Source organism: Rana temporaria, chromosome 9 (genome assembly GCF_905171775.1).
Source record: "Rana temporaria chromosome 9, aRanTem1.1, whole genome shotgun sequence".
Classification (NCBI taxonomy): domain Eukaryota; kingdom Metazoa; phylum Chordata; class Amphibia; order Anura; family Ranidae; genus Rana; species Rana temporaria.
In genome coordinates this window covers 115293515-115318614 of record NC_053497.1, presented here as the reverse complement: position 1 = coordinate 115318614, position 25100 = coordinate 115293515, and the positions used below count along the sequence as shown (strand labels likewise).

Below are 25100 nucleotides of genomic sequence, written 5' to 3'. Positions count from 1 at the left end.
TGTTTACGCTCACTGGGCATTGTCTGATCCCCCTAAAGTCTGAAGGACAGTAAACTGTCCCTTCCTTTAGAAAGTTTGGAGACCCCCTGCTATACAGAATACTTTTAAAAACAAGTCAGCAAGGCAATAGTTCCATACTGACAGATTCCTTTTAAAACTAATTAGAAGCTTTTTATGTATTCCTGGAAACTTCTTCACGAGCAGGACAAGCATGCGCAGAACCACTAAACAAGAAACCCACATAATTATAAATATGAATATATGAAAATTTCTATCTTGGCCTAGATAATAAGAGTTTACTGCAGACAAGATAAACCTAAATACAGAAGGATCTATACAGCCTTGACACCCAGCGAGGAATTATGCAGGCTTCATGCTGTACTTATTATCAAATAACTCTTCGCACTATGCTGAACATTAATCCCATTACAGAAATTATGCATATATTATATATAAAACCCAATGATATACACTATATTGTCAAAAGTATTGGGGCACCGGCCTTTACACACAAATGATCTTTAATGGCATCCCAGTCTTAGTCCATGAGTTCAATATTGAGTTGGCCCACTCTTTGCAGCTATAACAGCTTTAACTCTTCTGGGAAGGCTGTCCACAAGGTTTAGGAGTGTCCATGGGAATGTTTGACCATTCTTCCAGAAGCACATTTGTGAGGTCAGGCGCTGATGTTAAACGAGAAGGCCTGGTTTGCAGTCTCCGCTCTAATTCATCCCAAAGGTGTTCATGCTCCCAACTTTGTGGGAACAGTTTGAGGATGGCCCCTTCCTGTTCCTTCTCATCCACATAAGTACTTGACCCCAACTCGATAGAACACCTTTGGGGTGAATTAGAGCGGAGACTGCGAGCCAGGTCTTCTCATCCATCATCAGTGCCTGACCTCACAAATGCACTTCTGGAAGAATGGTCAAACATTCCCATAGAGACTCCTAAACCTTGTGGACAGCCTTCCCAGAAGAGCTGAAGCTGATATAGCTGCAAAGGGTGTGCCAACTCAATATTGAACCCTACGGACTGGGATGCCATTAAAGTTCATGTGCGTATAAAGGCAGGCATCCCAATACTTTTGACAATATAGTGTATATAAATAAAAGACAAATGGACAAGGTGCACATGTGCATAGAATCCACTACAGACTGGGGGGTTATTTACGAAAGGCAAATCCATTGATAGTGCAGTCGCTGTAGATCCGAGGGGGGCATGCAAGGAAAATAAAAAACAGCATTTTAGCTTGTACATATTGGATGATAAAATCAGCAGAGCTTCCCCTCATTTCAGATCCTCCCCTCAGATCTACAGCGACTGCACTTCCAAGAGACTTTTCAGTGCACTAGTAAAGTGGATTTGCCTTTCGTAAATAACCCCCTGGGTACAGGAGACAGGCAAGCTTAACCTAGCCATTATCATCAATATTGTCCAAAAAGTCACTGCACTTCAACAGATTTTATTTTATTTTAAAACATTGAATAGTACAAACGCAATCATGTCAGGAGCATGAGTAATTTGTGATAGCACTGAAACAAGGTAACATACTGCATATAAAAAGGGACTAGGTCATTGTGAACACACATGGACACCAACCCCATAGTAATCCAACTTCATTTATGGCAAAGGACCAACTTGAAACACCACATCACAATGTCTCTGTATTTTCGATCCCATTTGTAACGTAATGACCATATAAAAAGTCAACTATATACAAAGTGCAATTGATCCAAAAATCTGAAAGTAAACAGTAAGTACTAGTACCATCAATAATAACATCAATGTGCTTTAAATGAGCTGTAAAGGAAACATTTTTTTTGCCTAAAATTTATGTCTGCAAGGTAGACAGACAGAATAATGTAATGATTCTGTTAAAAAAACGAGTAAATACCTATTAAATTCCTTCATCTATATCACCTCCGGCATTCTAGTTTCTGTTCTCTCATTCACTTTCTAGTTTGCGCCGCTCGTTCATGTAAGAACTACATTTCCCAGTATGCATTGCGGCACGCCCAGTAATTCACACCTCCTTGAAGTCTAACACGTAGAGAGCGTCCTGCCGCACATATGTAGTTCCCAGGAGGGGGTGAGCATGTCACTGACCACCGCAGTAAAGCCTCCCGTCACGGTGGTAAGTAACAATCAGACAAGCAGGAAGTGAACAGAACAGAGAAGAAATAGAGCGACTTCTGAGCAAAAACCAACAATGAGGAAGTGAAAAGAGGAATGTCTGCAGGTAAAGGATGCTTATTATGTTTCCTTTACAACCCCTTTAAGTCAAAGCAACTACATAAAAAGATAAAACTCTTGTGTGGATGAAGAGGGGTTAACCTGTTGATCAACCATACCTCTTTCCTCTCAAGAAAGAAAATCCTTCACCTATTCTATTATTTTTTGGGTACGTCATCCAAAAATCATGAAGCCCAAGTCAGACTTCAAATGCCCTTGCTCAATGAAATGCTTTGATACAGACATAGAGACCTGTTTTTGTGTATTAAATGCTGTGACACCTTTTTCCCTATTTTTATTTTGGTTGTTTACCCCTACATATTAGCCTGCAGTGGCGCAATAAGACATTAAATGACAAAAAATGACTGACAAGTATAGCGTTTAATATTATAATTCACTCTCCTTGTTAAAAATCTTTACCTTTCAACATTCAGGAACATTGTATGCATGTCAGACATGGGGCAAGAACCCACTTGACCAAAAAAATGATTAACATCCACAGATGTTTACAGAAAAAATACTTTTTGCCATGTGGATGGCATGGAGATGAAAGGCTGACTGTACTGGTTTTAACCCTTTGTGTTTCTGGTGAATGTCTATCCTCATCTAAATGTGTTCTTTTAGCCTCTAAAATGTTTTTTATTGTATTCCCTCTCTTAGAAATCTACACATTATCTCATCCAATATCCCCTCTCGCAAAAATATATATGGAAGAACCAGGACGGCCGCACTCCAAAAATAAAAATGTGTTCCTTTTAATAAAAACTGGTCACAACATGGAAATATCACAGCAAAAGATCAGGAAAAGAGCTAACGCGTTTCACACTCTCATACAGTGCTTATTCATAGCTCTCCCCTCTCACTGATCTTTATCGCTGATGATCCTTTTAATTCTCAAAAATTGACTCCGTACCACAGATCGCAATACATAAGAAAGATGAAAACTTTCAAACCTCAAAAGTTGTCTCTTATAGGTTGGTTTCATGTAAATATGTCTATGTACCGTATTTTTATCCTTGGTTAATATATACTACTACTGCCATCATAGAAAGGTACTTGTGACCCATCAAAGGTGATACTGAATTTAATAGAGCCACTATGTGAGTTCAAAACATCATCAAATTTATATAGGTATCCAATTTTGGTCTGCCATAGTCTTACAATGTCACAAATACTGTACCACTTAAGCAAAAATCAAAATTTAGGAACAATTAAAGTGTTTTCAAAATTGAGGAACACTGGATCCCACGGCAACACCATGGTGCTCAGAAAAAAATGTTTCTGTAAAAAAATGTTTGCATAAGATTCATAAGGATCCTGTGTTACCTCCAGGACGGCCCATAGAAACAGTCAATAATTCTATTTTTGGACCGAATGCAACTTTCTTGGATAAGATAATGGCTCTGTTGGTACAAAACACCAGAACTTACATAAGGGAAACCAACAATTTGACAATGAATACACTTCTAGTAACTCAGGATGTTACAACAAGCATCTAAACCTCCATTGGTCACCAGGAGGTGTATTTTAAAATGGGTAACAGCAGAAAATACAATGCAGCACAATTGCCTTTGTTCAGAGAATTGCTGAGTTTTATTCTTGTCAATGCATTTTGTATTTTATTTTTGCAGTGTCGTTGCATTGCCATGGGAATTTGGGATCCAAAAGTGCACTGTCACTCACAGGGGGCATTTCCAAATCATTTTGAGAACACTTTTGCTTTTTCTGATTCTTTATATTTGAAACACTGAGTGGGTTCCTCCCTGTGTTTGACAATGTTCAAAGGTAATGTTTTTAAGCATCTCATGACGGAAATGAATGATCATATTAAACACTATATTGTCCTTTGTCATTTATGCTTTATATATATATAATTACATACATACACACACTCTCACACACACACACACACACACACACACACACACACACAGGGTTTGACAAATTTGCTTGGAATCTAGGAGCCAGCTAAAAAAGTTAGGAGCCAGAAAAAGCGCCCGTTCTGCCAAGCTCGCGCGCAGACGCGAACGCATTCGTGAGTAGCGCCCGCATATGTAAACGGTATTCAAACCACACATGTGAGGTATCACCGTGAATGGTAGAGCGAGAGCAATAATTCTAGCCCTAGACCTCCTCTGTAACTCAAAACATGCAACCTGTAGAATTTTTTAAACGTCGCCTATGGAGATTTTAAAGGGTAAAAGTTTGTCGCCATTCAACGAGCGGACGCAATTTTGAAGCGTGACATGTTGGGTATCAATTTACTCGGCGTAACATTATCTTTCACAATATAAAAAAAATTGGGCTGACTTTACTGTCGTCTTATTTTTTTATTAAAAAAGTGTATTTTTTTCCCCCAAAAAAGTGCGCTTGCAAGACCGCTGCGCAAATACGGTGTGACAGAAAGTATTGCAATGACCGCCATTTTATTCTTTAGGGTGTTAGAATAAAAAATATATATAATGTTTGGGGGCTCTAATTAGAGGGAAGGAGATGGCAGTGAAAACAGTGAAAAACACATTAGAATTGCTGGATTGCTGTTTTACTTGTAATGCCAACGGCCACCACAACATGGCGCCAGATCACAGAAGGAAGCTTAGGCCTGCAGAAGGCCGCAAAGCCGCGGCCTCAATTACCGGCCAGTAATTGAGGCTGTGGCTTTGCGGCCTTCTGCAGGCCTAAGCTTCCCCGGGCGCCAGGTCACTATTTCTTGTCGCAATTGCGACTGGGTGCCCGGATATTGTCAAGCCCTGTGTATATGTATATATATATATATATATATATATATATATATATATATACACACACACACACACACACACACACACACACACACACACACACTCACACATATACATACATACACACACACACAAACATACATATATATATATGATAGGGAAACAACTGAAAAAAATAGCGAAAAGTGTGGCTCAGCGTAGACATTCTATACACAAAAACTGGTCTCCCTGCCTGTATCAAAACATTTCACTGAGCAAAGGCATATTTATATTTGAAACACTGCCCAGCCTAGTGTCGCTATATAGATGACATTTTTGTGCGAAGGTAGGATGAAAAAAATCTTTATATTTATTATAAAAATGTCAAAAAATGTAATCTGATTAAAAAAGGTAGGGCGACACTGGATCCCTATATGAGCATCATGATATTTTGTATTTACATAGCACCTCTATCAAATTTAGGATCACTGTGGATGAGACACGGGTACCTTTCTTAGACACAGTGGTATATACAAGAGACAAAAACACAGATTTTTACGAGAAAACCACATACAGGAACCAACTTTTGTGGATTGGCAGTTTTCATCCTCCTCATGTATTCCATATTATGGTATGGAGTCAATTTTTGAGAGTAAAAAGGATTGTTAGTGTGACGGGAGTCACTTTAGGGGCACAGGGTGAATGAGAACCCCACTATGATCTGTACTAGTCAGATTCAATGCTGTATACATTGTCTATATTGTGTGTTGGCTGTTGTGTACTATTTGCTGTGATGGGGGTGGGGTGTGACTGTATTCTATTGCTTAATGATGTTGCCTTTGTCTGGATAAGTAAATTGTGTTAATCTTGTCTGAGGCAGCTTTACATTCACCTATTATTAAGTATGCTAAAGAACTCACCTGTTGTCTGCTAAGGGATGTATTGACACTCAGAATAATATGTATTGGGGTCTCGTTATGTAACCATTGTGTGATGTTGTGGGTGTATCCGGGTCATTGTTCATGTGGTTACTGCAGTATTCTGTGTATATAAAGAGCCTGTATTCCTTCCAATAAAGTCATATTCCGGTTTGACCCTCAACAAGGAGCTTTGTCTCGTATTTGGGGGGAGAATCATTCGTATGGGGTTCTTGTTTGGCTGATTGGAGTGTCTGGTAGCTGCCTTGGTTTCGGAAATCGAATATCCTAAACAGCGTTAACCCCTTTCATACACGGGGTGTTGTTACAGTCAGCAATAAAGATCTTAGGATAGGATGATGTATACATTTCAAGAGAAGAGATACCGTAAAGACCTCTTAAAGGCCGAAATAACACATTTAGATAAGGTTAGACAGTTACTACAAACACAAAGCGTTAAAATTAGTAGAATCCCCTTCTTATCTCATTTACCATCCACTTAGCAAAACTTTTTTTTCTGTAATAAAAAAAAACAAAAAAAAAAAACACACAGGTAGATTCTGGTTGAAGCAGATAAAGAAATTACCTTGTGGACCAATGCAGGCTTTTAGTAGAAATCACAGCTTAGTGGACTGGTTGGTACACTAAAGCCAGCCATACGTGAATCAAAATTTTCGCTGGTTCAGCAGGAATTGTCCAAATTTTGATCCATGTACAGGCTAGCTGATTGTACTGATTGATCCATCGATTGACTTGAGTACTAACAGTCTGTCCGATTTTCCCAAATAATCAGAGCCGCCAGCTAAAGCCAGCAACACTGATCATTATACTTTGCTGGCGTCTGGCGGGAAAGCTCCCCACAGCACAATACAATAGCTCAGTGGGAACGAATTCCCTATCCACATTGGGTTGCATGGAAACAAATAAAATTAAAAAACATGTATATCCAGCCTAGAGGTTTAAAACTCTTAATTATTGATATTAAACATTCAATTTTAGACCAGAAATTAGTGGGTTCCTCCCTGTGTTTGACAGGTACAGGATGTCCCCAAATGTTCAAAAGGTAAAGTTTTTAAGCATCTCACGATGGGAATGAATGATCATATTAAATAACGCTATATTTTCAAATCGTCCTGTCATTTACTAATATATATAGGGGCGGACTGACAACTCATGGGCCCCCCGGTTAATGGGAGATTATGGGACCACACAGTATACACACACACACATACAGTATACATACACACAGAATACACACACTGAAGGGTACTGGAGAGGCGGGGCAGCTATAATCTTGGTATTTTTTTTTTAAAACACAGATTTTTACATACTGTCCCTGGTTTTACTGAGGCTGGCAACCTTGATGGGGTCCCCTAGTGGCATGGGGCCCGAGAGCCCAAATGGTTAGTCCGCCCCTGTAATATTTATATATATATATATATATATATATATATATATATATATATATATATATACACACACATACACACACACACACACACATATACATACACACACATATATATATATAAAAGGGAAGCAACTGAAAGAAAAAAATAGGGAAAAGGGTGTCTCAGCATAGAGACAGGTCTCCCTGCCGTGTATGGCTGGCCTAATAACTGTTTAAGCAGGCAACCATGTATCAAAGCATTTCACTGGCATGCTGGTTGTACCCAAGTTGATCAATCAACTTGGTACATTCAGTCTGCCCATACATGGTTCGAAAAGGCTGAAGTTCGAACTGCATATGGCCTGTCTTAATGGGATGGAAACGACATAGAAAAACTTTTGTCACATTGCAAGTTGGACTGATAAAATGTATCCTTCGTTATGCCACTTGTCATAATTAAAGTAGGTTTGTTATGTACATTGTAATATGTATCTACATGTGTTGGACAACTTCATTGTGTATGTGTTTGGCATGTTCTTCCAATCAATAATCTGTAAACAACGTAAAAAATTGTACCTACCCGGTAAGAACAACCACAAAATCCATGACATTCCACCCATTCCGTAGGTACGAGCCTTTATGAAACACAAAGCCCAGGGCAATGATCTTGATGCCAGCTTCAAAACAGAAGATGCCAATAAAGTAGGGTTCAGTATCATCCTGTAAAATAAATAGACAAGTGTAATCATTAGATGTGTAAAAGAACCTAAAGTCACCCTTGATGACTGTCTGGGCACACAGCACTTTAAAGGTTAAACACTGCTGCTAAATGGACGTTCTGAGGCAGTTGGACCCTTTTTTCAACTGCTCCTAAACACATTCAATGTTATCTTATGTGTTCATGTACACGGGACACTTACTGTCGTTTTTAAGCAGTTGCTTATAGGCCTTTTTTTGGAGGCAAAAAAATGCGTTCAGATGCCAAGGTTTCTGACGTTTCAGATGCCAAACACTTCTACAATGCGGTAACCCCCATTTAGCAGCATTTCGTTTATAGGCATTTTTCGTATTTGGCCATTATATATATATATATATGTGTGTGTGTGTTTATTTGAAACACTTCTAAACCCAAAAACGTGGCTAAACGCGGCATGTAAACGTGGAAAAACTGACGTTTTGAACGCGGGTTACTATCTGTCAAGTTAAATCGTTTAGGAGAGGTTGTAAAAACGTCCCGTGTACATGAAGCCTAAACTGTAAAACTCCCCACTAACTGTTTCGTTTCCCCCATTCCTAAAAACGTACCTGCCTCCTATGCCAGGACAAAATCATTCAGTGCTCAGGGCAAAGATGCCAAATTTCGCAGCCCCGTTCATTATGTGCAAGCTTATGAGGAGGAGGAAGAGAGAGAGCACAGCCTGCACCTTCTCCCAGCTCTCTCCTCCTCTCCTTGCCACTTCCAGCGCTGGGCTGACAGAAGTAGTGGTGCTGCTGTCACTAGTTCTGTCAGCCTTATAGTAGAAGGAATTTGCGCTGCCCCCATCCCTTCAATAAAAGCTGTGCCTAGGGCAGCCGACCCTTCTGCCCACCCCCTGCCTGGTCCTGTAAGGGACCGCCCTGTTCAATATTGATACACAAAGCAGGTAAGAGGTAAGTATAATATCTTTTTTTATTTTAATAAAAAAAAAACGTAGCCTTTAATGTCACTTTAAAAAGAGGGGTGCACTGCATTGTGGGATGTTGGTTATATGTGCCAGAGATAAAATTTGAGCACATGCCCCCGGTATACCTCCACTGTGCTATATTAATGAATTAAACACAATTATACTCTTTCTTTAAAAGGAATATAATGGAGTATTTTCAGGGAGAGCATATTTTTAGTTTTTATTATAGTGTTTAAACATTAATATTTCAAGTGACCTTTACACTTTATATGATTGCTGTACCATATTTACAATATTTAACACACAAAAGGGCATGTAGAGTCTCCCTCTAGTGGCTGTCTATGTTTTGATGCATTCACTCAGCTGAGCTAAAAAGCAGCCATACAAGAGATGTGAGACAACCAGTAAAGCTCTACTCGCACAATGGAGTGGATTTACTAAAGACTAAACTTGCGTGGGTGCTCAACCTGTGGCCCTCCAGCTGTTGCAGAACTACAAGTCCCACAATGCATTGCAAGTCTGACAGTTACAAGCATGACTCCCAAAGGCTGAGGCATGATGGGACTTGTTGTTCCGTAACAGCTGGTGGGTCACAGGTTGAGCACCCATGGGCTAAAGGCAAACAACCTTGAATGCAGTCTTTGTCCAGGGGAGTACAGCTGTGTTAGGCCATTCGCTACTATATTTGGCTTTATGCAGCAGCTGTGTTTCCCAATTAAATTATACAACCTAATGCACCCTAGTGCATGAGGCTTTAAACTGGCCATACGCCATACAAATTTCAGCCAGTTCCTAAAATTTGATCAGTGGGTGATCCTGTCATCACCCTCCTGCTTGACATTCCTCAATTGAAAAACTGAAGAAGCGGGGCGGAAAAGCGTCAGTCAAAGAGCGGCAGCATCCAATCAGATACAGACGCTGTTCGGGTATAAAATAACTGCAGCAGGAGATTTACACACACACTGTATAGCAGGGATCTTCAAACTACGGCCCTCCAGCTGTTGCGGAACTACACCTCCCATGAGGCATTGTGAATCTCTGACATTCACAGACATGACTAGGCATGATGGAAATTGTAGTTCCTAAACAACTGGAGGGCCATAGTTTGAGGACCCCTGCTGTATAGGGTGGTTGGAGGATTTTTGTACTGCCAGCTTAGGACATGGTCTTTGTATAGCAATCCTAAGCAGGAAGCAGAGCCTGAGCATATAATGAAGAATAAGGCTGCTGTCTATTCCATAGTCAATACGTGCTTCCTAAACCATTAACACACCAATAAGATTATTACATGAAGCCGACTATTTTCCTATGTAAATCCAGACTTATAATCCGTTGTACCTATTCTTTCCCCTCTGTAATGTATCAGTGGTACCCTGAACTCTGCAGCCTCCCTTCCTTCCTCTGCCAGGACATAATGATGGGGTGTAAGATTGTGCCCTGCTAATGAAAGGATCTGTATCTTGGCCATAGTGATGAGAGCCCTCCTTGAAATTAATGGCACTGATTCACAGGATCTCAGCCGTCTCCTCCCTTCAATTTCTACCAAGTATTTTTAGAATTCTCCCATGTTCAAAGAAAAGGGTGCAATGCATGGAGCAGTGGGTGAAAATTATACAGACTACTCATGTTTTTTTAAAAGGAAACACTTTTTCTATGAGATTACGATTTACACGTGACACTGGGGGGAGGGGAGGGGGTGACTGAGACATGTACACCGATCAGCCATAACTTTATGACCACTAACAGGTAAAATGAGTAACAATAATTATCGCATTACAATAGCATTTAAAGTGGGTGATTATATATTGGGTGAATATATATATAATCACACACACACAGTCAGGTCCATAAATATTGGGACATGACTGTGTAATTTATATATATATATATATACACACACACACACACACATATACATATACATATACACAGTACAGACCAAACGTTTGGACACACCTTCTCATTCAAAGAGTTATTATAACTATGAAAATTGTAGATTCACACTGAAGGCATCAAAACTATGAATGAACACATGTGGAATTATACATAACAAAAAAGTGTGAAACAAATGAAATATTTTTCATATTCTAGGTTCTTCAAAGTAGCCACCTTTTGCTTTGATTACTGCTTTGCACACTCTTGGCATTCTCTTGATGAGCTTCAAGAGGTAGTCACCTGGCGCAGCACCCCATCACTCTCCTTCTTGGTCAAATAGCCCTTACACAGCCTGGAGGTGGTCAAGTTTATATAGGAAAGCAGGAGGACTGGCAGGATCACCAGGTATTTCACACAAAGGAAGCAATGCAGAGAGAAAAGGAGACTTTTTAACACAAGTAAATGGCACACCTTAATCACCCTGTGTTATGTAGATTGTCCCTGCTGCCTGGTCCTGGCCCCCCCCCCCCCCACGTGCCTCCCCTCCCCAAAGCACTGGAAGCGTTCGTCCCCATTCACATCTAGGCGTTTTGTTGCCTGTAGTGCGACGCCGCTGCCGCCAGAGGGATGAAAAGACATTGCCCTCTATGGAGATGGTTTACATCTCCACACCAAACCTTTTTTTCAGGCGGCTTTCGGGAACCATCTCCATAGAGGGGCACATCTAGGGGCACATCTAGGCGGACAATCGCGGCGTTTTGTCGCCGCAAATCGCGGTACAAAACGATGCTATTTGCCGCCGCAATTCGCGGGACAAAACGCCGCGAATTTGTCTGCCTAGATGTGAATGGAGCCTAACTGCCGTCTGCTACAAGGGATGTTTCAGGATGGAGAGTGGGGGGGAAGGGGCCAGTGCAACTGAGGCTGGAGCAAAAGGGAATCTCTGTCCTCAGTCCCTTTCTCCGTTTCAAAAGTGAGACATCAGGGGTCTGTATAATATATCCCCTGATATTTCACCAAAGCCCCCCAATAGGGCCCCTAAAACAATTGTAATTTGTTTTACAATATTATAAATAATAATATTGTGAAAAAAATTTATTGTAAAAAATAATAATAAAAAAACACACACATACACACACACACGCATGCATATTTGAGCTTTGGGGTGCACACCCTAATGCAATATGCTACGCACACCTATGAGTACAATAGTACAGCACATAGCACAGCACATACAGTAAACTTGATAAAGTATTCATACCCCTTGAAATCATGTTACAACCAAAAACGGAAACGTATTTTATTGGGATTTTATGTGATATGTGGCACTTTGTGCTGGTCTAAGGTCTGTCGGACCGTTTTCACCGTACATGTCTGCCCGGGGACTTCTGTACGATGGCTGTACTAACCATCGTACAGAAGTCCGCGTGTAAACAATACGCGGGGCGTGTCTGCGCCGTCGCCGCGACGATGACGCGGTGACGTGGGCGGGCCTGCCTTTTAAATGCTTCCACGCATGCGTCAAAGTCATTCGACGCATGCGAGGGATGGCGGGCACTCGGACATGTACGGTAGGTCTGTACAGACGACCGAACATGTCTGAGCGGGCAGGATTCCAGCGGATGGTTTTAAAACAAGTCCAGGAATATTTGTCCGCTGGGAAAAGGCCCGGCGGGCAAATGTTTGCTGGAATTCTGCCCGCTCGCGCCTACACACGACCGAACATGTATGCTGAAACTGGTCCACGTACCAGTTTCAGCATACATGTTTGGTCGTGTGTACGGGGCCTTATTGTGAAGTGGAAGGAAAATGATAAATGGTTTTCAAATTTCAAATAAACATGTGAAAAGTGTGGTGTGCATTTGTATTCAGCCCCCGAGTCAATACTTTGTAGAACCACCTTTCGTCGGAATTACAGCTGCAAGTCTTTTTGGGGATGTCTCTACCAGCTTTGCACATCTAGAGAGAAATTCTTGCACATTCTTCTTTGCAAAATAGCTCAAGCGCTGTCAGATTGGATGGAGAGCATCTATGAATAGCAATTTTCAAGTCTTGCCACAGATTCTCAATTGGATTTAGATCTGGACTTTGACTGGGCCATTCTACATGAACATGCTTTGATCTAAACCATTCCATTGTAGCTCTGGCTGTATCTTTAGGGTCGTTGTCCTGCTGTAAGTTGAACCTCCACTTGAGTCTCATGTCAGGTTTTCTTCTAAGATTGCCCTGTATTTGGCTCCATCCATCTTCCCAACAACTCTGACCAGCTTCCCTGTCCCTGCAGAATAAAAGCATCCCCACAATATGATGCTGCCACCACCATATTTAACGGCGGGGGTGGTGTGTTCAGGGTGATGTGCAGTGTTTGTTTTCCACCACTTTTAGGCCAATTTTTTTTATTTTGTTATCATCTGACCAGAGCACCTTCTTCCACATGTTTGCTGTGTCCCCCATATGGCTTCTCGCAATCTGCAAACAAGACTTCTTATGGCTTTCTTTTTGCCACTCTTCCATAAGGCCAGATTTGTGGAGAGCATGACTAATAGGTGTCCTGTGGACAGATTCTCCCACCTGAGCCGTGGATCTCTGCAGTTACCATGGGCCTCTTAACTGCTTCTCTGATTAATGCTCTCCTTGCCCGGCTTGCCAGTTTAGGTGGACGGCCAGGTCTTGTAGGTTTGCAACTGTGCCATACTCTTTCCATTTTCAGATGGATCAAACAGTGCTCCGTGAGACGTTTAAAGCAGGGTTAGGTTATAAAAAATGTCCCAAGCTTTGAACTTCTCCACAAGTTTATCCCTGACCTGTCTGGTATGTTCCTTAGCCTTCGTGATGCTGTGTTTTTACTAAGGTCCTCTAACAAACCTCTGAGTGCTTCACAGAACAGCTGTATTTATATTAAGATTAAATCACACACAGGTGGACTCTATTTACGAATTAGGTGACTTCTAAAGGCAATTGGTTCCACTAGATTTTAGTTAGGGGTATCAGAGTAAAGGGGTCTGAATACAAATGCACACCACACTTTTCGGATATTTGTAAAACAAATTGAAAACCATTTATCATTTTCCTTCCACTTTACAATGATGTGCCACTTTGTGTTGGTCTATCACGTAAAATCCCAATAAACTACATTTATGTTTTGGTTGCAACATGACAAAATGTGGAAAATCTCAAGGGGTGTAAATACTTTTTCAAGGCACTGTAGCACAGCACATATTAATGTTGTCCTTCCAGGGTTTACAGAGAAAGTGAAATATTCCCAGAGCAATTCACTCCGGAAATACATCTGGGAGCATTAGGAAGATCAATAATACCAATTGATTATATTTATATGTTTCTTCACAAAAATTCTCTTTCCAATCAAACCAATCCATGGGGGGTATGCATTTAGTTGCAGCTGGACTTTAAATTTGAACTCAAGACAAAAAAAAAATTCTTACAAATATATTCCTCATAAGCCACTCATACATAAATCACGATATAAATACACTGTGTGTGCCAAATGTCTTTTAAAACCCAGGTATTATCTTGTAAAATTAGTGGCAACACCCTTACTGTGCTGTTCATACTCTATGCAAACAGCAGGGATGTGGGAGGGAGCCAGGGGTCACTCTACCATTTCCTCTGTGTTGCATCACAAATGTAGGAGTGCCAGTGTGATAAAAACACACCTCTTTCAGCGTGGTGAGATGTTTTGTGTCCATGTCAAATCCAATTACTGTTTAGCTCTCACCTGCAAAGCACTAGATTTAGAGCCCCAGGGATTGTGGGATATGTGGTTTCCTCACAGGAAGTGTCAGTTCCTAAGCTACAGACAGAGGTTATGCATTAACATGCGCAGTGCCATGTAGCATGTCTTTGCACATTGTGAAAGAGAATGATGATCTCATCTGCTGCTCCTTCATTGTCCAATCAAGAGGCTGGAAACAAAGTCAGGTAAAATCTACATAAGCAGATATGAGAAAAGTAGATGTCCGTCTGTGACAGGTTTCACTTTGATAGCAAAGAACCTGCAGCACTGGGAGGATTTGGGAATTTCTGTCTCATGTTACCAGCAGGGTTTCCAAGATTACAGACAGAAGGTAGTGGGAAGCACTACATCAATAGGATGAAAAATGTATGTACTGCTCCCCCAGGCATTTTCAGTTTTGTCTGGAGTGCACCTGTAAAGCAGATTTTTTTATTCAAAATTCCAGGCATGGTATATTTTCCCTTCAGTTTGGACCAATGTAACTATGCATATTATGCCATACCTGGCCAATGCCCATGGAAGCTGGAAGTAGACACCACTACTCCAGTGATCTCCACTTGTTTCCACTGTCCTGTGCGCAGTGGCCGCCCTGATGCATTGTTAATACAGGAGGTCAGCTGCTCAGCATGGGCACCATTTAGAGAATGCTTTTCATTTTCTGAATGAATGCAAAGTATTCTCTGATTGGATGAGATGGGGCACTTGATGTCACCACGCTGCCTCTCCACCTTCTCCAATCAGGGAATCCTTTGTATTCATCCACAAAATGCAAAGGATTCCCTAAAATTCCATTCTGAGCAGCCAACTTCCTGCATTTATAACACATCAGGCCAGCGGTTCAGCAAAGGATCCCCAGGACTAAGCTTCAGCGGTGTGGTGCGAAATGCGTTGGATGCGTGGCCTGGCTGGAGCCAGGCTGAGGTTGTCTCTTCCACCATCACACCACATGCATAGATGTGCGGCATCTTGGATTCGTTCCTTCCTCTCTCCAGTGTTCAGCAAAGGATCTAGAAGCAAGTGGAGATCACTGGAGTAGCGGTGTCTATTCCACTGATTTCCAGCTTCTGGGGACATCAGCCTAGTATAGTGTATACATAGTTTTGTTGGTTCAAGGTGGACCAATGTAAAAATATACCATGCCTGGTTCTAGACACCTCTAAAGGAAGCTACTAAATACTAACTGTAGTGACCCTGGTCCGGTTTACAGTGTTTTGTGCCCCAGATCACATATAAGTTCTGTGATAGTGCACAGCTTCACTGTGGTTGATTTCACTGCCAACAGCTTGTCAGGTCGCTTCGCACATAGCCACCATGGGACGCAGGGCTACTTCCTCCAGATTCTCCATTTCAGGATAATGCCTTCTATGGGGAAACGCGTTGGGAGGAGACAGGAGCTGTGACGTCACTGCGTTCCATACTGCTGGTGCACCTCGCGGCCGGATACCTCTCTCTGCCGCTTGTTTTTTTATTTTATTTTGTAAGTGCAATTGCTTTATTTTTAAATAAATGTTTTGTGGATGTATTACATGAGTCTTCCCTTTTCTTCTTACACATAAACCACGGTCCAAGATTTTTAAAAAGCTCACCCGATGCTTGACTTATATGTGTGGACTTTTGGAACGCTCATCATTGAATTCACGATCTATTCCCAATTAGTGCTGCCGTGTTAATGAGATTCGAGTGAATGATGGAGACCTTCTATCTCATGATCTCCTTTAATATAGAAATCATGATGATCCGATAAGAGGCTGATTTTGTATGAGCACTGGTAGAGCACGGATGTACGTTATGAATTTGTTTATTATTATACACTGGGAGCAGTGCACCTTTGTTTATGTTCGTTTGAGAAACAATATGGACACTAATATAATTTGAGTAAATCTTTTTTGGACACTTATTTTATCTTAACCATACTGAATAAATGGACACTTGTATCAAAATGATACAATTTGTTTATTAGATTTGTTTATTAGAATCAGATTCTAGATCTAGATTCTGGATTTATTTATCACTTAAAGGGATACTAAAGGTTTGCAGATTATTAAAAAAACAAAAATGTGCAGTTTGTTTTGCACAGAGTGGCCCCACGGCGGCTCTCGCGGCTCCTCCCCACAAGAGCTAACCCCCTCTGGGTAGCTCTCTCCCAAGGGGGTTAGCTTGCGGGTGCGCTGCCATAGATGCCAAATTGTATGACTCAGCCCCGCCCCCCAGCAGCCGCCAATGGCTGCGCTGCTATCAAACATCCAATGAAGAGCCGACAAGACCAGGGGAAAAGCAACGCGGGATTGCGCCCAAGGACATTCGGGCTCAGGTAAGTAAAACGAGGGCTCAGGGGGGGGCGGTGACTGCAAGGTGTTTTCTCACCTTAATGCATAGGATGCATTAAAATGAAAAAACACAAAGTTTTACAACCTGTTTGACACATTTGTGTGGGGAATTAACTTTCTGTCAATAGACAAAGCAACATTTTTTCAAGTTTTTTTTATTCCTTTTTCCGCTATTCAGGAATTTTAAAAGTGCAGCAGTCTTTTTTGTTTTTAGTGCGAGGTTTAACCTATATACATATTACTTCCCCAAAAGTACACAGATTCCAGGGCACATGCTATTCTTTGCCCCCAATCTGTACTATGCGAGGATACTGGCCGGAGACAGAACACTTCCACCCTCTTGTCTTTACTGAGCCTGCTCATCCCCCTCACTCCCAGGGGTAATGCTTGGAGATGTTTAGTTTCTGGCTCAAGATAAAAATGATTCTGCCATCTCCTCTTTCCATCTACTCCCTCATTAACCCCTTCTCCCTGGAGGGGAGTACCAAGGAAAGAACCAAGCCCTCTATGCCTTCTCTTTAGCTCAGTCTTTATGCAGGTGGAAATTACCTTCTCCCTAGATGTCCAAAAGGGGAGACCCCCCAACCCTGCAGCCACTTCTCAAATGTAGCGCCCCCTTACTTTCAGTATGGGCACTACGCTAAAGTTAGTGGGGAATGGGAGAGTTATTTTGCTCCCATTCACAATTTGCTAAATTGGGACTCCTGTCACTCCAGAAACGTCCACTGGGTCAGTCTGTGCTCCAGGGATGCAATACCATCCCTGGCCAGCAGTTGGCACCAGAGGGGTTCTGGCAGAGCAACTTTCCCCAGCAGCCAATTAGAGAAGTTACTCCCTCGCAAGGCATGCTGGGGAGGGGTAGATCTGTGACAGGTGTCATGTGCTGGACAAGTTTTGCGGGGTCCCAGTTCCAGGTGCGGCATCCACCTTCAGGGTGTGCGCATCCATGGACCCCGCCAGCGCGGCCCACCAGGCCAGAATTGCAGACTACACAAACCCTCATCCGGAGGTAAAAGGGGACCCCAGTGACTTACTGGGTTCCCGTTTCTTTTGAGAGGATTGAACGAACCAATCGGGGATCTGGTGACCGGAATGCTGACAGGTATGCTTTACTGTCATCTGGTGACCCATGCAGAAATCTACTGGGACGATTCGCTCCATTCAACCACTTAGCTCATTTAAAGTAATTGGCCTGTGGCAGAGGCCCTAGAGCCAGGTCTGTGAGAGAGACCTGTTCCTCCCAGAAAATCCTAAGTGACACTTCAGCTGCCAGGCTTGTGAGAGGGGTCTGTCCGGGGGCACTTAACCCACTCCAACTAGGAGTGGCGACGTGTTATAATTTGGTACTCTATTGAGCAAGAACTGCTCAATTAATATCCAGGCCTGATACTGCAAGGTTCTCCTTTTTCTTCATCAACCTGCTCTTCCCACTTATTGTTGATGTTGGCCATGTTGGCCTGGAAATAAAGCATTGGAAACCCCTTTATTCACTGTCTGGACATTTGCTCACTGTTTTGGCTCACTGCTATCACCCCTAGACACACTGCAGGGTAACTTAATACACTGATCCCAAAACATTCAGCGGCTCCTGCGGGGGTAATGCTACACAAATAAGGGAGAGCAGAAGCACCATAGCAGGCTGGCCCTCTTCTCTAGGTCTCCAAGTGTCCACCCCACCGAATGCCCCAGCCTTGCCCACCTATCTAATGACTCCTAGAATCCTCCATTTAGGAGGAACAAACCTTAAAAAGGGGCCTACCCCCATCTTTACCTGCCTACAAGCTAGTACATTTGTTGTCTGAATATGTCTGCTTTAATCTATGGATTCTCAAGCAAGCATTTTGCTAAACTGATCAGGGAATTAAACGTCTCCCCACAGTAAAAACATAAATAAAAAATTTCGCACAGTTCCCCTGTGTCAGTGACAAACTGTTGTGGCTGGTAGGAGGGAAAAACGGAAAACTGATACAGCACTGGAAGATAGCGGGTGCCGTTCCTTCTACTTTAAAGTGGAACCAAATTTTGTTTTCTCTAGAATCAGTTGCCTATTTGTATCCCTATCTTGGGGATTCATTCTTATTCTTTTACAAGTGACTTATCATCAAGACAAAAATTTAAGGGAAATCTAATTTTTTTGCATGTGTTACCACAACAAGAAGACGTATAGATCAGCCTTTCTCAACATTTTTACCGCTGGGGAACCCCTGATAAAACACATTCATTGGGGGTCAGTGGGAACAATGCCCCTTACTTTGGTGGTCAGTAAGAAGAATGCCCTTTTTTACAGTAGTGGGAAGAATGCCCTCCTTACAGAGAACTATGAAGATCATTGGTGTAATTCCACTGGCTCCTCCAAGTGGAATTGGCTCAGAACTATGTAGGCACCATCAAACAGGAGGTAAATCAGCCACAGCTCAAAGAACCCCTAGGCACCTCTGGAGAAACCCTAGGGTTCCACAGAACCCCGCTTGATAATGGCTGGTATAGAAAAATCTACCAATGGAGACACTTGTTTCTAGCAATAACTGTCAAAGGCATGATTTTCACCAACATTGGAGTTATTTCCTTTTGCTTACTGTTATGTTTCAGGGACAGTAAGTAGTGGAAAGTACCCTTGTAGGGATAAACATAGTAATATAAAAATCTGGACAGGGTTTCTAATTCTTCCCACATTAAACCAAAAATTAGTTTGAAATGGAGTTCTACTTCAAGTGTAATGGGGCCAAGAAGCACATGTCCCAACAATGTCCAGTGTTCATCCAAGACTCTGTTCACACCTATGTGTTTCCGTGTGTCTAATTTATAGCAACCCATTGATTTCAATGGGCCGCCCTACGTGAGAAAACACACTAAAGGGACGCATGGCCCTTTTCAAAAAAAAATCTGCACCAAAAGGCATGGTACTTTGTTGCCACACATTCTGTCATGCAATCATATTGCCAAATTTGTGGGAGACCCATTAGTTAAAGGCACTGCCACATGTCTGCAAAAGGGATGCGTGTTTTCATTGTGTGAACGTAGCCTACATCAAGATTAAATCAATAAAATTATAATGAGGGAAACAATGTTTGCCGATGCGATTGTTTCTAGTTCTACCTCTGACGCTGCTCTTTGTCTTTAGTGTCCCTGGAGGAGCCACAAGCCAATGACAGCCCCCCAGTGACCCCCAGATTTCATCAGTTACATCTCACACAACTAAACTGAGGATTACAAGAGTCATTTTCTCCTTCCATAAATCAACAGCCAATAGGATACAAGTCACACTGTATTGATCACTTAATGGATATCATATGGGGTATTTGTTGACGTTATCTCTTCCCAGCTGTGGACACAATAAAATCAATGAGTCTCGCAGGCTGTGCAAGTCCTCACGATTACAAAGCTCACATCACTGCCCCCTCTGCTCTCTGTGTACATTATGCTTAGAAGTCAACTCTCACAGGTAAGTGACTGCAGGTTGACTGCTGACAACACATAAGGGTAGCTCTTTTAAAATCAATATTAATAAAAAAGTGGTAAGAGTTTGGGGCCATCATTGTCTACCTTACTTCCCAATAACAAGGCAACATATTTATACACTTGAGACAAGTGACATCAAGACCTCAAATTCATAAGTAGCCTATTTATGAGAATATAGCCTCTAATCACTAGAGACAAATTACAACACTAAGACTTCATATTTAGAACAAAAAAATAATTGGGAGGCGCAAATCAAGGGGGTGGCAAGGAATCAATTGGAGATGGAATCCATGTGAAATTTAAATCAGTTTATTGCTGATAAAAGATGTAACCAATACATAGTAAATATAGGATAAATCGCATCAGGGAGGGGAAAGCCTGGGCACAGATCCAGAAAGCACGATCACTGTATGCCCAGAATGGAAGATGGCAGAGCTGCTGCATCAGTCGGCGAGACCAGAGATGAATGCTGGAAGGGGCAAGGGGAACGAGGCTTAGTTGCAAGATGTCCGGACACCACAGGACTCCTCCCTGGTCACGTCACATGCTCCAACTGCAGGCAGACACTGGCAAAGCCTGATAGATAAAATGGATCAGAGCAGGGTATGTGATGAGTATCACAGCAGGTGCCGGAGCTTGAGCGGTATACGATTACATGTTGTTTTTGTCCGTTTCTCATTTGGTCACATGAGTGTGGTAGCAGCAGTCCAGTGTGACTTTTATAATTACTTTAGCTTCTTGGTTTACTTTCTGCTCTTGGCTCCCTGTTGGAATTTTTATGAGAACAAAGCCTATCCAACCACTAAAGTAAGGGTGAAATCACTGACATTTCATGTTCATGAGAACACAGCCTATCCACCCACTGAAGACGAATGTCATCACCAAACACTTTATATACAGTACATAAAATACAGTTTGTCCATTCGTTATGAATAAAACATGTCAGTGATGTCACTGTTTTTTGAGAATGCAGCCTATCCATTCATTGGAGACCAGTGACATCACTGATTCTTCAAACAAATTATACTGGGGCCTATTCAATTACAGCGGAACCTTGGTTTAAGAGTAACTTGGTTTGAGAGCTTTTTTTTTTTTTGCAAGTGTTGACTCGCAAGACAAGCAGAATGCAAGCTAAATATGCCTACAGTACCTCATTTGGCCTGAGGTACGGCGGCGCAGAAGCCGAGCAGAGCCAAAAATAGGCCTGCAGTTCCTCATTTGGCCTGAGGTACGGGAGCGAAGGAGCCGAGAAAAGCCGAACATTGGCCTGCAGTACCTCATTTGGCCTGAGGTACGGGGGCGCATGAAATGAGCCGAAGTGTCCTCTGGCCGTATTCGGTATTGCATCCCATTGAAGTCAATGTGGAACTAATTATTTTGACTTCAATGGGAAAACTCGCTTTGATATGCGAGTACTTTGGATTATGAGCATACTCCTGTAACGGATTATGCTCGTAATCCGAGGTTCAACTGTACTACAAATTGTCAGTATCAGGACACTTCAAATTCATGAATATGCAGACTATCCCTTCACGAAAGATTAGCGATGACATTAAAAAAAACATATTCATTAGATTGTAGTCTATCAATTTACAAAAGATAAAGTGACTTTCCAACGCACAATATTTATGAAACCACAACCGATTCAATCACTAGTGTAACGCTACCCTACAAGAGCCGCTTAAGTATGTTCAGTCCCGTACTCTGCCTCTCAACACCAAAAATAGCCTCAGCCCCCCTGGCACACCTGGCAATAGTGTAAGTGCAAGGATCAATGAAACCACACACACATTATGATAAAACACAGAAATTATCTTTACTGCAGTATTTCTGTGGAATAGAGTAACAGACAATAATTCAAGTAATGCAACTGGAGAGAAATAACTGAGATCAAGAGCAATATAGCTCAATACTGTATTCAGGCTGCTTTCAGGGGCTTCCAAACCTGAGAATGTCCCCAAGAGCAGAGACACACATAAATGGCAATTAAATCACAATATGACACTTTATATCGGATCAAATACAGTACCTCTACTCAAATTTGGCTCTACGAGTCCAGGCAGAAGGAGAGCAGAAGACTGATCCTCTTTATGTCAGACCTTTTTCTTCTGTCCTGATACCACAGGCCCAACTACAAACACCATACTTAGTTCTACATTAAGTGGCTGGTGAAAGAACAATGGTGTCTGTATACAGTATCCCTGTATCTGAATTGCCTTTTGTCCTGTGGCACTACAGGTGGTTGCAAGGTGAGCAATGATGTATGTATACAGTGTCCATAAAGCCAGATACACAAAGTAAAACAACTCTGCGTGCAGTGTCCTAGTTTTCTGCAAATTGGCAATTCCCCCCTCACCAAATCCTGCAGTCAGGACCAAACAAACGTCCTGGAAACGGGCAGGGTCTTCTGGTGACCCCGACTGGTCACCTCACACTGGAACGCTTCACCACCATCGATGCATGTGCACCTGGGATCCCCCTCTCTCAGGCTGGACGTCCCCAACCAGCTGCGGAGCTTGCAAACAAATTATGGACTAACCCGGGAGGCAACACCTCTCCTGAGTCCAGTCTTTTCTCCTGCCTCATGGTATCGTGGTAACTGAATCTCCTCAGACAACAAAATTAAGTCTTTGGTTCTCTGCTTTCTAAAGCAGGCTGGCTCTTGTAGTTCCTGCCTCCATACAAGGCTATGGAGCCGTCTGATATAGAGACGACATGTACCAGAATCCTTTGCAGGCTGCAGCCTTTCCACTCCCTATTCATTGGCTCTTCCATTTTGCCCCTCTCATTGGTTTCCTCTCCCCGCCAATAGGAAAACGCACGAGAGAGAACAGAGTGGGCGGCCATTGCTGCTCGCATTAACATGCAGTCAATGAAGAGAAAAGGGAGGGGAGAATATCCCCCGCAGAAGCTGACAGGCACACTCTCTCTTAGTGGAGAGTGTACTTATGGCGGCCAGCTTGGAAAGGAGAAGCGAGGCACCTGCTACATTAGAAACCAGTGACATCACTGATACTTCATATTCATAAAAGGGCCACTTATACATTTATTGGAGACAAGTGACATAACCAAAACCCTTTATACTCATGAGAACGTAGTCTATCCATTTACAAAAGACAAGTGACGTTACCAACACAATAGAGATCAGTGACATCACTGACACCTCATTTTCATGTGGATGTTTACCCATTCACTGGAGACCAGTAAAATCTTTGATACTTTATATTCATGGTAAGACAGCCTATCCATTCACTAGATTCCATATTTAGGAGTAAGGATGAGCTCCGGCGTGTTCGCATAGAACATGTGCGTAGCCCGCCAGGAAGTCGGCACCCACGCTGCGCTAATCACAGCCAGGCAGACATTTCCCGATCTCTGCAGCCGAGCATCGGGAAATGTCTGCCTGGCTGTGATTAGCGCAGCGCGGGTGCCGACTTCCTGGCGGGCTCCGCACGTGTTCTATGCAAACACGCTGAAGCTCATCCTTATTTAGGAGGACGCAGCCTATGCTCTCACTAGAGGTCAGTGACATCACCAAGGTGCCTCATGAGAATGTAGCCTATCCATCTTCAAAAGAAGCAACTTTTTCAACACATTGTATTCATGGGAATACAAACCCATTCCTTTACTAGAGACCAGTGACATCACCAAAATGCTTCATATTCAAGAGAACCTAGCCTATTTACAAATGAGAAGTAACTTTACTAAAACATCATAATTATGCTATGAGAGCACAGCCTGTCCATTCACTGGAGGCCAATGACATTATTAAGCTATGAAGAAGCACTAAGGCATAGTGCGAAACGTCAGCTTTTCTTTTGTTGTGCTGTTTTTTGCTGTGGCATGTATTTTGTGATTTTTAATTAAAGGAGGAGTTTTTTTGGAGTGCGGCTGTCCCAGCTTTTTTCCTTCATCCTAACCTGCACAATGACATTATTAAGCATTCATATTTTTTTGAAAAGGCAGCCCATCAATTTACTGGAGACCAGTGACATCACCAAAACACTTCATACTCATGAGAACATAGCCTACCCATTTACAAAAACAAGGGACTTTACCAACACAGTAGAGACCAGTGACATCACTGAGACCTAATTTTTCATGAAAAGAGCAGCCAATTCATTCACTGGAGACTAGTGACATCACCAAAACACTTCTTACGCATGAGAATGTAGCCTGTCCATTTACAAAAGAAAAGTGACTTTACCAACCACAGTAGAGACCAGTGACATCACCATCACCTCATTTTCATGAGGATGCAGCCTATCCATTCATCGGAGACCTGTAACATCCCTGAGACTTCATATTCACAGGGCGAAAGTCTATCCATTCATCGGAGACCTGTAACATCCCTGAGACTTCATATTCACTGGAAGGAAGCCTATCCATTCATTAGAGACCAGTAACATCCCTGATACCTCATATTCATTGGAAGGAAGCCTATCCATTCACCAGAGACCAGCAACATCCCTAAAATTTCATATTCATGGGAAAGCAACCTATCTATTCACTAAAGACCTGTGACAACAGACACCTCAATTTCCAAGAGGATGCAGCCTATCCATTTACCAGAGAGCAGTAACATCCCTGACACTTCATATTCATTTGAAGGCAGCGTATCCCATCACTAGAGACTAGTGACATCACTAGCACCTCATTTTCAAGAGGATGCAGCCTATCCATTCACATGAGACCAGCAACATCCCTGATACTTTATATTTATGAGAAGGCAGCCTATCCATTCACTAGAGACCAGTGACAT

General features: G+C 42.3%; 1 protein-coding gene across 1 annotated transcript in view; it reads right to left on the bottom strand.

Moving 5' to 3' along the window:
- CACNA1B (calcium voltage-gated channel subunit alpha1 B) overlaps positions 1–25100 on the bottom strand; it is a 417311-nt gene that overhangs the window by 370370 nt on the left and 21841 nt on the right. The window contains exon 2 of the mRNA XM_040324212.1: positions 7840–7979. Coding sequence (XP_040180146.1) covers positions 7840–7979 — 140 coding nt within the window. The remainder of the gene's footprint in view (positions 1–7839; positions 7980–25100) is intronic.